Source organism: Haliotis rufescens, unplaced genomic scaffold (genome assembly GCF_023055435.1).
Source record: "Haliotis rufescens isolate VD_foot unplaced genomic scaffold, xgHalRufe1.0.p SCAF_11, whole genome shotgun sequence".
In the NCBI taxonomy this organism is placed as follows: domain Eukaryota; kingdom Metazoa; phylum Mollusca; class Gastropoda; order Lepetellida; family Haliotidae; genus Haliotis; species Haliotis rufescens.
The window spans coordinates 43,033,263-43,046,305 of NW_025963791.1; the positions used below are offsets into that span (position 1 = coordinate 43,033,263).

The window sequence follows — 13,043 nt, forward strand, 5'->3', positions numbered from 1 at the left end:
CAATTTCCTCGGATCCTCAGTCGCCAGAAATTCTTACCCCTGCCATTCTCTTGACTCAGAAGACTAATCATGAGGTGGAACCAATGGAACTTTGTGACTCCAAGGACTTGCTTCGATCGCAATGGCAGAGAGTTCAATCCCTCGCAAATACGTTCTGGAATCGTTGGAGACAGGAATATCTCCACACTCTACAGCCAAGACGGAAGTGGTTTCAGGACCAGCGTAATGTGCTACAGGGTGATCTTGTTCTACTGAATGAGAAGAACAGTGCTAGAAATGATTGGCCAATGGCAGTTGTCGAGAGAGCCTTCCCAAGCAGTGATGGGAAAGAACGAAAGGTTGAACTTCGAATAATGAGAGGAGGAAAGATTTCGAGGTACATTCGTCCAGTTACAGAGTTGGTAACACTGCTATCTCCAAACTCTGATACTTCATAAACTGTCCAGTTCAAGATGAACTCTCAAGTGCCAAAGTACTTTTTCATGTGTTATATTAGTTATATTAGATGTAGATTTGATTTATTAGATTTAGTTGCTGAACTTGAGGTGATATCTCGGTGAGATATCAGGCGGGGAGTGTGCTGTTACAGCGTAACAGTTTCCCGCAATGTATGCTCCCTGGCTGTTGGAACTCTCCTGTGCACGAGTCAAATTTGTCGTTGCGTAAAGGTAGCCGAGACAAACCATGCCGTTCGCTCTCGCAATCAGGAAAATTAGGTTTTGACCACTTGTGACACACCACAGTGTGAGTATTGGCAGTATATTTATGATAGTATGGTTAAGATTGTTTGTGTACAGTTTAATTGGGCTGTCATAGGATGATATGTCGGGAATTCGCTTTGACAAGCCTTGTAATGTGACTAAGTTTTCGCGCGGTTTTTGAATATGCTGACGCATTCAATTTATGTGTTTGAGTTACCCTTATAATATATTGTCGCATAAGGTTATAAGTAAATGGATATTTACGTTGTTTAGGAATGTCTTTAAAGTCTGTTTTAGGGCATTGTGGACTATAAGTTGTTATTTTTGTTGAATAGCAAATTACCGTAATGATTTTAAAATGTGGACACCTTTTGTTAAACACATGATATTATATGCTAGCGACCAGGTTAAGTAATCATTTGTGTTTGTATTTCTTACAGCCTTTTACCCTTAATGAGAACCTTCATATACAGAATAAACACCTTCAAATCTGATGACACTTGTACCATCATTTCTTGAATGGAAGAGGTTCGGGGTTATCTGACTTGTAGCTCGCAAGGGTGATGCAAGTACAGTTCTTAACATCTCATAACATGGCTCATAACATGGCTGAGAATGACCAAATTATGTTTTCAATATGGCTTAAGCAGGGGCCATTGAGGACTCATGGTTGGGTGAAAAAAGCATGTGAAGTTTCATCGTTCAAGTCAATAATGAATTTGAGTTGCTATGGTTTAAATACAAATGCCATACTTTTACGCATTGAAGAAAAACGGAACATATTTTTTAGAACGTCCAGTAACTAAACAATCAAAACAATAAAAAAAACTATCAACTTTCATAACGTGTTTAACAAAACGGCCGAACAGGGTTTTCACTATAGCTGCGGGGACAGTCAGATTCAAACCTCTTGAACAAGTTCAGGTTTCATCATGGGTTAGAAGGAGCAGGTGAACTTGAAATATGAGAATAAACCGAGACATAGTCAAAGTACAAGGTCCAATCAAGAATAAACTAACAAGATGCGAATCTCCCTCAAAGAACATATTTCGCAGTCTTAAGTCTCAGTCTTAGTCCTTTATTGAAAAAATCGGATTCACACAGGTGAACACTAATGGATTCTATTGTCTGAGACAGAACATTTTCTTCTGCAATTTACTTAAATATTTTATCATAGCATCATCAAAAGAGCAATATAATGCACCGTCAGATCAGTCAGTCATCGTAGTTGACATGTACTGTACCAGAACGTTTGAATACCTTGTAGATCTATACATGGTGGTGATGTTTTATCCCTCATTGACACGCAAAGAGAACGTGCACTCTAAAAGACTGAGTGAACCTTAACGCAATTTATGACACTATCGCTATTGTCAACAACACTTACCTTCGCTCATAAATATGAAGGAATACTTTTTTTAAAGTCTTACGGTCTTCATTATGTAATAGTCATAGTTTTCATGGTTAAAATATGTCATTGTAAAATATTATGGTCCGTTCTTGTAGTTTGTAACAGACTATGACATACTTTGCGAACTGAAAAGATCTTTACGTTTTCTTTGTAAGGACAGCAGAAGACAACAGACAAGAAACCGACAACAAGCAGACAGTACATACACGTGCCACCTAAAAGTCCAATAAACCAGCACACTTACAACACATCTTGTTTACCCCGACGTCCCCCAGCTGGTATCCCACATTGCACGATTGTCCGGACCGAGTGAGATTAACGCCCGTGGACGTGTCCTGCACAGTGAAGTTACATCCTCCGGCTACCAGACCAAATAACACCTTCTTCTGCAGGTTGATGTTGCCGGCGCAATGTTCCAGAGCTGTAGTCCGGCCATCGTTATTCTCCAGTTTGAGTATCAGTTCCACCTTGTGCTGAAAGGGAGGCATGGTTTGATAGCATCAGTGTACTGAACATGTACTCCACATTGTACACCGTGATAGCATCAGTGTACTGAACATGTACTCCACATTGTACACCGTGATAGCATCAGTGTACTGAACATGTACTTCACATTGTACACCGTGATAGCATCAGTGTACTGAACATGTACTCCACATTGTACACTGTGATAGCATCAGTGTACTGAACATGTACTCCACATTGTACACCGTGATAGCATCAGTGTACTGAACATGTACTTCACATTGTACACCGTGATAGCATCAGTGTACTGAACATGTACTCCACATTGTACACCGTGATAGCATCAGTGTACTGAACATGTACTTCACATTGTACACCGTGATAGCATCAGTGTACTGAACATGTACTTCACATTGTACACCGTGATAGCATCAGTGTACCGAACATGTACTCCACATTGTACACCGTGATAGCGTCAGTGTACTGAACAGGTACATCACATTCTACACTGTGATAGCATCAGTGTACTGAACATGTACTCCACATTGTACACTGTGATAGCATCAGTGTACTGAACATGTACTCCACATTGTACACCGTGATAGCATCAGTGTACTGAACATGTACATCACATTCTACACTGTGATAGCATCAGTGTACTGAACATGTACTTCACATTATACACCGTGTTAGCATCAGTGTACTGAACATGTTCATCACATTGTACACCGTGATAGCATCAGTGTCCTGAACATGTACTCCACATTGTACACTGTGATAGCATCAGTGTACTGGACATGTACTACACATTGTACACTGTGATAGCATCAGTGTACTGAACATGTACTTCACATTGTACACCGTGATAGCATCAGTGTACTGAACATGTACTCCACATTATACACTGTGATAGCATCAGTGTACTGAACATGTACTCCACATTGTACACCGTGATAGCATCAGTGTACTGAACATGTACTCCACATTATACACCGTGATAGCATCAGTGTACTGAACATGTACTTCACATTGTACACCGTGATAGCATCAGTGTACTGAACATGTACTTCACATTGTACACCGTGATAGCATCAGTGTACTGAACATGTACTCCACATTATACACCGTGATAGCATCAGTGTCCTGAACATGTACTCCACATTATACACCGTGATAGCATCAGTGTACTGAACATGTACTCCACATTATACACCGTGATAGCATCAGTGTACTGAACATGTACTTCACATTGTACACTGTGATAGCATCAGTGTACTGAACATGTACTCCACATTATACACCGTGATAGCATCAGTGTCCTGAACATGTACTCCACATTGTACACCGTGATAGCATCAGTGTACTGGACATGTACTACACATTGTACACTGTGATAGCATCAGTGTACTGAACATGTACTTCACATTGTACATCATGATAGCATCAGTGTACTTAACATGTACTTCACATTGTACACCGTGATAGCATCAGTGTACTGAACATGTACTCCACATTCTACACTGTGATAGCATCAGTGTACTGAACATGTACTTCACATTGTACACTGTGATAGCATCAGTGTACTGAACATGTACTCCACATTATACACCGTGATAGCATCAGTGTACTGAACATGTACTCCACATTATACACCGTGATAGCATCAGTGTACTGAACATGTACTTCACATTGTACACTGTGATAGCATCAGTGTACTGAACATGTACTCCACATTATACACCGTGATAGCATCAGTGTCCTGAACATGTACTCCACATTGTACACTGTGATAGCATCAGTGTACTGAACATGTACTTCACATTGTACACCGTGATAGCATCAGTGTACTGAACATGTACTCCACATTGTACACTGTGATAGCATCAGTGTACTGAACATGTACTTCACATTGTACACCGTGATAGCATCAGTATACTGAACATGTACTTCACATTGTACACCGTGATAGCATCAGTGCACTGAACATGTACTTCACATTGTACCCCATCATAGCATCAGTGTACTGAACCAATATGCACAGAACGTTTGAATGATCTACAATGTAATCTTAGAGTAAAACATCCTTTTTCATTATTGGACAAGGTTTTCAATATATGACTGATACGATTCATCATGGCGCCAATGAGACTAATGTCTTTATCCAACATTTGTGATTAAGCAATGGACGTCTCAAATAACGCAGCCTGAAATGAGTGTTACCTTACTATTATCTGTATTGTTCTGTTATGTCTTGCTGACACATAAGTTCAATATTATTTATGACTAATAATTACAGATCGATATATCAACATACTTTAAAGAAAGCAACACCTCCGACAAACATGGCATCGCTGACTGTGAAGCGGTAGTAGGTTCCTTGTAGTATGTCAATCCGACACAGTTGGTTGATGGCGGATGTCGCAGGGGATATCATATCATTGTAAAACTGTGTTAGGTTGTTACGGCATGCGTTGTCCGACTGCACTAGGTCTTTGGACTTCAGATCAAGGCTGACCTTGTATGTGTACTCAGTAGTTGTTGACGCTGTAGAGGAAGTTTGTATTATCAACAATACACTGAGATGCAAAGTATATCCAAGGATAATCCATGTACAGATACGCACCAGAACATCAGAAAGTAACATTCCTTTAAGTAAACATCATGCTCTTGAAGATGACAGATTCACATAACTACCTTACATATACATATCTAACAGAAGCTGACATCATGAAAGCCGCCAGATCGTTGACAGCAGTTCCACCTACGTAAACAGTCCTCTAGGGGGAGGGATGGTGACCAGACATTTCCCCCCGAACAGTTGTATGTCCGACTTGTGGAGCCGTCAGCAAACGCATATCCACTGTTGCAGGTGACGACGGAGGAGAGGATGCTGTTGTCGCTGTTGTTGGAGCGAGTAATGTCGGCGTTCTGTGGAGTGTTGGTCAGGCCATGGAAACATTTTCCAGCTGCAAGAGGAAACGTCTTCACATCATAAGTAATGAATGTTATTTTTGTCGATTCATAAACCCCTTTTAACAAATAGACCGCTACATATATGGGACATATGTAAATCACTACTTATGAACACTGTGCAATTGTCAGTAGCCCACTTTTCATAACTGCTTCAGCAATAGGATGTTGCAGAGGTAGAGGATTAGAATTCTGCCTGAACAAAATGGAGTCTCCCTGAATGATTTGAAGATTAAAATAACCAAGCAAATCCTATGAGGTTTTGCTATTCCATATGTGGTATAAATTCTATTTTGGTGAATATAAAGAAAGCCCCTCCATGATTGTATTAAGGATTATGATTGATCTTTGAAACAGGGATTTCGTAGTACATCTCTCTTTGTATGATTTTTACTGAGCGTGGTAATTCTGTACAAAAGAGGAAGGGACATGTCTTCAGTCAAACGTTGATGGCACTGATGCATGCAGGATTTCCTCGTTGATAACATGTATGTAAACTGTCTGGGTAAGACATGTAGGCAAGGGGTAGACATCATGATGGGCACCAATTGTGCTCCTCGCTTTGCATATGAATAGGAATTTCTGCTCGGTGACCAAGTTAACACAAAGTAATCTGGCCAGGACCTTGAAGCTTCAGGTGCGTCGATGATCTGATATTGCTCAATAATCATCAAATAGCCAATTTCCTTCCACTGATTAACCAACCTGAACTAGAGATAAAGGATACCGTTGAGACCGCTTCATATTTAGTTCTATGCATAACGATTCAGTGTGACAAAACGATCTCCACAAGAACAGCCGTATGACAAGAGGGATGACTTCAACTTTCTAAAAGGCAACTCATGTCGAGCAATATTCCATCAGCTCCAGCTCTTGGTGTCTACATTTGACAACTTGTGGGGCACAATCGAGCATGCTCTTTCTGCGAAGATTTCAAAGTGCGTCATGTGACTCTTGCTCAAATGTAGTTTGATCAATGTTACAACATTCCATCCAGCTGTAAAGCTGTCATAAGGTTTATGGTAGACATGTGGAGGATATTTCCAAGTTTGACGCATCAGTGACAAAAATGACTTTCGATGCAATTCCCTAGTTTGACGTGTACCATATGTTCCCGTGTTTTATTCAGGTCAACAATTGACTGGCCTTCGTATGTGTTTGTGACTGGTGCCACCGATGGGGCAGGATACGCTCACCGTTTCGCGAACTCCTTGTATCAACACTATTTGATAGTGATACATAAACACATGCTCGTGATACACGCGAAATCGTTCAATCAACTCTGCTTTCAGCAGCGATTTCTTGCGGATATGGAATAGATTGTGTCGCTTTTTGTTGGCAGGTTACTTAATCAGTTAACATACTGACCTAAAATGTAGCATTATTTGGTATGTCAATTTCGTAAAATAAAATAAAAATAAAATAATGATGTAGATAAATGATATTTACAGATTATGGTTTTGTTATTTGGAGGCCTTGACAGTAGGAACAACTACAAACTGTCCATAGGACAGAATGTTACATGTTTTGTAAAGCTTGTATTATGTTTTTCCACTAACAGGCTACACGGTGGACACTTCAATGTTTTGAGTCGAACTCGTCGACCTACATACTATATATAGCATGCACGCACCAGGCGGTAAAGATAGGGTCAAGGTCTTGCAGGTATGTGGCAAGGACAAGACATCATTCTGTGGTGACTGATATTTAGCAGTGCATATTCGTCAGGACATTTTGGACTGCTTATAGACCAGCCAAATACACAAACAAAATTGTATTACAATTTATTTATTCCTGATTTCTTTACACTGTATCTTTGTTTTAATTGGGACACTAAATTGAATACTGTTAAATGTACATGCACGTGCATATATGTTCTGGCATCCGTGTATACGTATGTATATGTGTGTATGTATGGGTATATGTATGTGTGCGTGTGCGTGTGCGTAAGTGTGTGTGTATTTGTTGGTATATGTAGGTGTGAATTGTAGACAGTACTGCTAATCAATGGGAAGGTAGTTAGTTGCCTTCAACTCAAAAGCCAGAGCTCGTGGCAACAGGAGATATTTCTTTGCTTTTATTCATGTTATTCTCTTCTATCGTTATACGAAGCAAAAACCATGCCCGTGGGTACATTAAACTTTGTTATTTCAAGAGCATCATGGTGTTACTAAAACATGAGAGTAAACGATAAAATGCAAATAGTAACAGCCAAATATAGAGGCCTAGCCGAAAAAAACGAAACGAAAAAAAGTCTCTACTTTATATAGAAAAATGGAAATCTTCAATGATTTGTTTGCAAGATGTTCATATTTCCAAAGATGAAGAAAGTTATATGAAAAAATGACGACTTTGATCATCCATCATCACAGTGTGGGGTCCAAATTACTAAAACACTTTTTTTTACAAAAAATTATTTTAACAAAAAATGATCATATAGGTAATGACTCCTTAGTAATATGTGGAGATTCGAACTTTGTACTTGATCATTCAATAGACTTTGAAAACTATAATAAATATTGATTATCTCAAAGCAAGTCTTAGATAAAATTGAATCATAAAATCTAACAGATTCATGGTGAGAACTAAATCCGATCAACTATACATTTACTTGGTGGAAAAACAACCCTCGTCAACAAGCTAGACGAGACCTTTTCCTTGTGACTGAAGATCTTTTTAATCTCACCGTTCATTCTTCAATCTTAACCAGCTACAAAACAGGTCATTCCGCAATTACATTGTCGCTATCAAATCAACAAAATAAAGAAAAGGGGAGAGGATATGAAGTCCAATACATTATAACTACGAAAAGATGATTATAAAGAAATGGTATTAGATATTTTAAACGAAACGTGAATATGCATATCCTAAATATGATTATGAAGGCATTAATTGTATCTATTGATAGAGATGTGGAGACGTTTGTTAAAGTAAGAGCAAAAACTCATATTGTACACACTTAAAAAAAACTAAAAGAGAAAAAAAAGAAATAGAAAATGATATAAGGGAATAAGAAGAACAAGTAAGAAACGAATTTGTAAACGAAACATTGTTAACTACACTATCAGAACGAAAATCAGAGTTCGAAAAAAATAAAAAAGAGGAAATGAGAAGAATTCAAATCCGTAATAGAATACACTAGTATAACGAAGGAGAGTAACCAACTAATTAAGTTTGCCACTTAGAAAACAGGAACTTATCGAATAAACTTACCAGTACTTATATGAAAGAAAAAGGTGAAGAAATAACAAATGGTTATTCAATAATGAACGAACAGAAAAGTTTTATTATTTGTAGACGATATTGACGTTGAAGGTTTAGGTTGTTTAAAGGACATTACCACTTGAACTTTAAATAAAAATCCTCAGAACAACTAGATGTAGAAACAAAAATTAACGAGACAGCTGCTACTCTTAAGTCATTGAAAAATAATAAGAACCTGGGACTTGTTGTTTTCTCTTTTTGAACGTTAAATATTTTTTAGACATCAACATTTGGATTTGTCGTTTATCAGTGACACTTACAAAAACAATTCTTTGACTCTTATTATGAATAGGGGTGTTATACCATGAATTCTAAAGCCAAATTTAGATAAACCTTTATTAAAAGAATGGAGACCTATATCTATTTCAAATGCTTTATATAAGATTACTAGCACTTGTATAACAAATAGGATAAAAAAACGTCGGATCTCTTTCTCCACGAGAATCAGACGGGATTTATCTCGTGTATTAGCCAAAACATTCGACTCTCATTGGACATCTTTTTTTAAGCAAAAAGATTCAAGAAGAAAGGGTATTAATATTAATTAATTTTTAAAAAAGCCTTTGACACAGTTTCTAAGGGATTCAGCATGAAGATTCCAGATAAATTTGGTTTTGGAACTTATATGCAAACATGCGTAAACATCTTAATCTCAAACTTGCTTTCTTGTTTCTAAAGTTATTTTCGAGGTACAAGCAACTTCTAACTTAATCACTTACTGATTTTACGTAACTAATACTAAAGGAAAAAAAAGGTTTTAAATCATATAGAAATATACTGAAAGACATCTATTATGTCGAGTTGCTTCTTGCAAGAAGAAACAGAACAATAATTTCTTAAACTAAATAGTGGATTTGAGTAGAGAAAACCATAAAGCAGGCTGATTGACTTGAGGTAATCGAACAATCTTACAATTATTACCATGTACCTTGGTACATGAAGTTACTGTCATGTTACATGCCGTACGTTTTTCTCATGACATTTGGGGGCACAGGTGGCCCAGTCGTCTTAGGCGCCGAGATTCGCTTTGCACAGTTGCGTCCCTTGGGCATTTACCATGTAATGTGATGCCTTACATGATACGTTGATCATGAACACAATGCCATGTTCCCTCTGAACGTAATAAAAATCATTAAAGAACTCCAAAACTTTCCATGTAGGGCAACCTGGCTTTGGATGACAGCTGGCAGGGACAGTTTATTCTGTTTTCAGTTCGTACTTTCTACAACTGATAACATTACGTTTAACCCACTCTGAAAGACTTTCAACAAGTTCAAACTAAAAATTTAGAAATAGGGCTTAATGTTTCTCCAAATGTATACACAGACTCATGAACTGAACAAATAGATTGGACAATGTCTTTTCCAATAATCATTAGATAACCCTGCTAAGTTTTCAATTATATCATAAGTACGAGTCTACGAACAGTGGCAATATGTGTTCGCGAAAAGGGGAGTGATTGATTCTTTCTCTTCAACAAAAGATCGGAATTTCGCAGATTGTTTATGAGATATTAACCCCGTGGGTATTCATGATTAAAATAGGTCATCAGAAACCATCGTCTGTCGTATGAGGCCTAGTAAACTTTGTGTGTCGTATCTGGCCCAGTTACCTACACGTGTCGTATGAGGCCCAGTAACCTACACGTGTCGTATGAGGCCCAGTTACCTACACGTGTCGTATGAGGACCAGTAACCTACACGTGTCGTATGAGGCCCAGTTACCTACACGTGTCGTATGAGGACCAGTAACCTACACGTGTCGTATGAGGCCCAGTTACCTACACGTGTCGTATGAGGACCAGTAACCTACACGTGTCGTATGAGGCCCAGTTACCTACACGTGTCGTATGAGGCCCAGTAACCTACACGTGTCGTATGAGGCCCAGTTACCTACACGTGTCGTATTAGGCCCAGTTACCTACACGTGTCGTATGAGGCCCAGTAACCTACACGTGTCGTATGAGGACCAGTAACCTTCACGTGTCGTATGAGGCCCAGTTACCTACACGTGTCGTATGAGGACCAGTAACCTACAAGTGTCGTATGAGGCCCAGTAACCTACACGTGTCGTATGAGGACCAGTAACCTACACGTGTCGTATGAGGCCCAGTAACCTACACGTGTCGTATGAGGCCCAGTTACCTACACGTGTCGTATGAGGCCCAGTAACCTACACGTGTCGTATGAGGACCAGTAACCTACACGTGTCGTATGAGGACCAGTAACCTACACGTGTCGTATGAGGCCCAGTAACCTACACGTGTCGTATAAGGCCCAGTAACCTTCACGTGTCGTATAAGGCCCAGTAACCTTCACGTGTCGTATAAGGCCCAGTAACCTACACGTGTCGTATAAGGCCCAGTAACCTACACGTGTCGTATAAGGCCCAGTAACCTTCACGTGTCGTATGAGGCCCAGTAACCTACACGTGTCGTATGAGGACCAGTAACCTACACGTGTCGTATGAGGCCCATTAACCTACACGTATCGTAAGATAGCTAGAATATCAATTTAAACTAGAAACAAACAAACAAACAAACGAAAGAAAGAAAGTGATGTATTAGTTCCTATTGGAAACACATTGGTATCAAACACTTTATTGCCCCATTCACAACTAGATGGCTTGATTGCTGTCTCCAAACATTGATGTCTCAAAAACGTGATTACATGAAGCGTTAAAATCATCAAAATACTTAGTGTGTATCGCGTTAAGATGCAACCCTTTTTCATCAAGATACGTTGATGTTATAGACTAGAAGCTCATATCCGTGACAGGAGGACTGGCACAGGGACACACAGTTATTGCTTGATACAACAATATAGCTTGTCTCCTGCTGAGGTCTACTACGCATGTCAGCACATTCCGTATCCGCGACATACGTTCGTTATCTCTGAGAAAGCGTTGATTTTTAATAGCATGCTTGCTAATCAATGGAGATTTACGGCAAAATTAAACGTAATTCTTAAACATTTAAGGAGAGAGTTTACCTTTGATTAGAACTTGGAAGGCACATGTTTTTTCAAATCCCTGGTCGGTTCGTAGCGTCACTCTGTAGTCATTGAATGTCCCCACATTGGACAAACTGGCGATGATTGTAGGGTCGGAGGTCAGTGTTCCGCTAGAGTGGCTGATGCTGTCGTTGATCTTGTGAGTGGTAGATGTTGTTGATGTCACATTGTATGTCACATTAGGACAGTCCAGATTGATGGAACCTCTTTCTGAAAAGATGTGAACAATACAGTTCATTAAATATTTTTGACTTGACTTCTACTGAGCCAAAATTAGCGTAACATTCAATACTGATGAAAGCTAACTAACATTTACTATATTGATACATATAATACTGCACGAAAAAACCGTTCGTTACTGTTACTTTAATACCAGCATAAACATGTACCGCACATGCGTACTACTGGTTCACGTTCACGGCAGCTGTGCATTACTGATGCTTTAGAAAGCTCTCTGAATCAGGATTGCAGGGCACCTTTTTCATGGTAATATCCTACCTCTGACACTGATCTTGAACTTGCACTGGGAACTCCTGCCAGCACCATCGGTGGCTTCATATGTGACATCCGTGTTCTTCCACACTGGGTCTGCAGGATTGAAGCCGGTGGGGCTGGTGAAACCTATCATGCTCAGAAAGCCTGAGTTGTCTTGAACAGAGGGGATGGTGATGCTTGGTGCCTGCATCTTGTATATGGTAATGTTCCTGTCACCGTCACAGTTGGTAAACACCGGGGGACTTGTATCTGCATAACAATAAACAGCAATTCCATATACACTAGGAATTGAAGTGTGTATCTGTATAACAATGTACAGTAATTCAATTTATTATTTAACTAAAGCATGTATCCATGACATAAGCTTATGACATAAAAACATGTATGTCATTACCCAATGACATAAGTATGCAAATTAGATATGCAAATTAGATAACCGGAAGTGGGGCGTTTTTCGCCGGTGCACATGAGTAGGTGTTCACAAACAACATGGATACCTTTGATGTTGGAGACAATGTTTTAATAGATCAAAGTGTTACATTGATATCCGTGTTGACAAATGGATATTACACGTTACAGGTTGATGGTACCGAATTTGAATTTGACTGTGATGAAGGGAGATTATTGAAACGTCCCTGTGGCCAACGTTTCATCATCAAAACGCCATCGTCGAGCACGGCGAAGCAGACGACGAACACAAAGTCGAAAGATGCCCAAGGTAGATTT

At 39.3% G+C, this 13,043-nt stretch overlaps 1 protein-coding gene across 1 annotated transcript in view; it reads right to left on the reverse strand.

Moving 5' to 3' along the window:
• The window catches only part of LOC124121087, a 175,968-nt gene that overhangs the window by 105,880 nt on the left and 57,045 nt on the right, over nt 1–13,043 (reverse strand). Inside the window, exons 23-27 of the mRNA XM_048392794.1 lie at nt 12,321–12,566; nt 11,802–12,032; nt 5,343–5,543; nt 4,892–5,121; nt 2,357–2,585 (exon numbers count right to left, since the gene is read on the reverse strand). Coding sequence (XP_048248751.1) covers nt 2,357–2,585; nt 4,892–5,121; nt 5,343–5,543; nt 11,802–12,032; nt 12,321–12,566 — 1,137 coding nt within the window. The remainder of the gene's footprint in view (nt 1–2,356; nt 2,586–4,891; nt 5,122–5,342; nt 5,544–11,801; nt 12,033–12,320; nt 12,567–13,043) is intronic.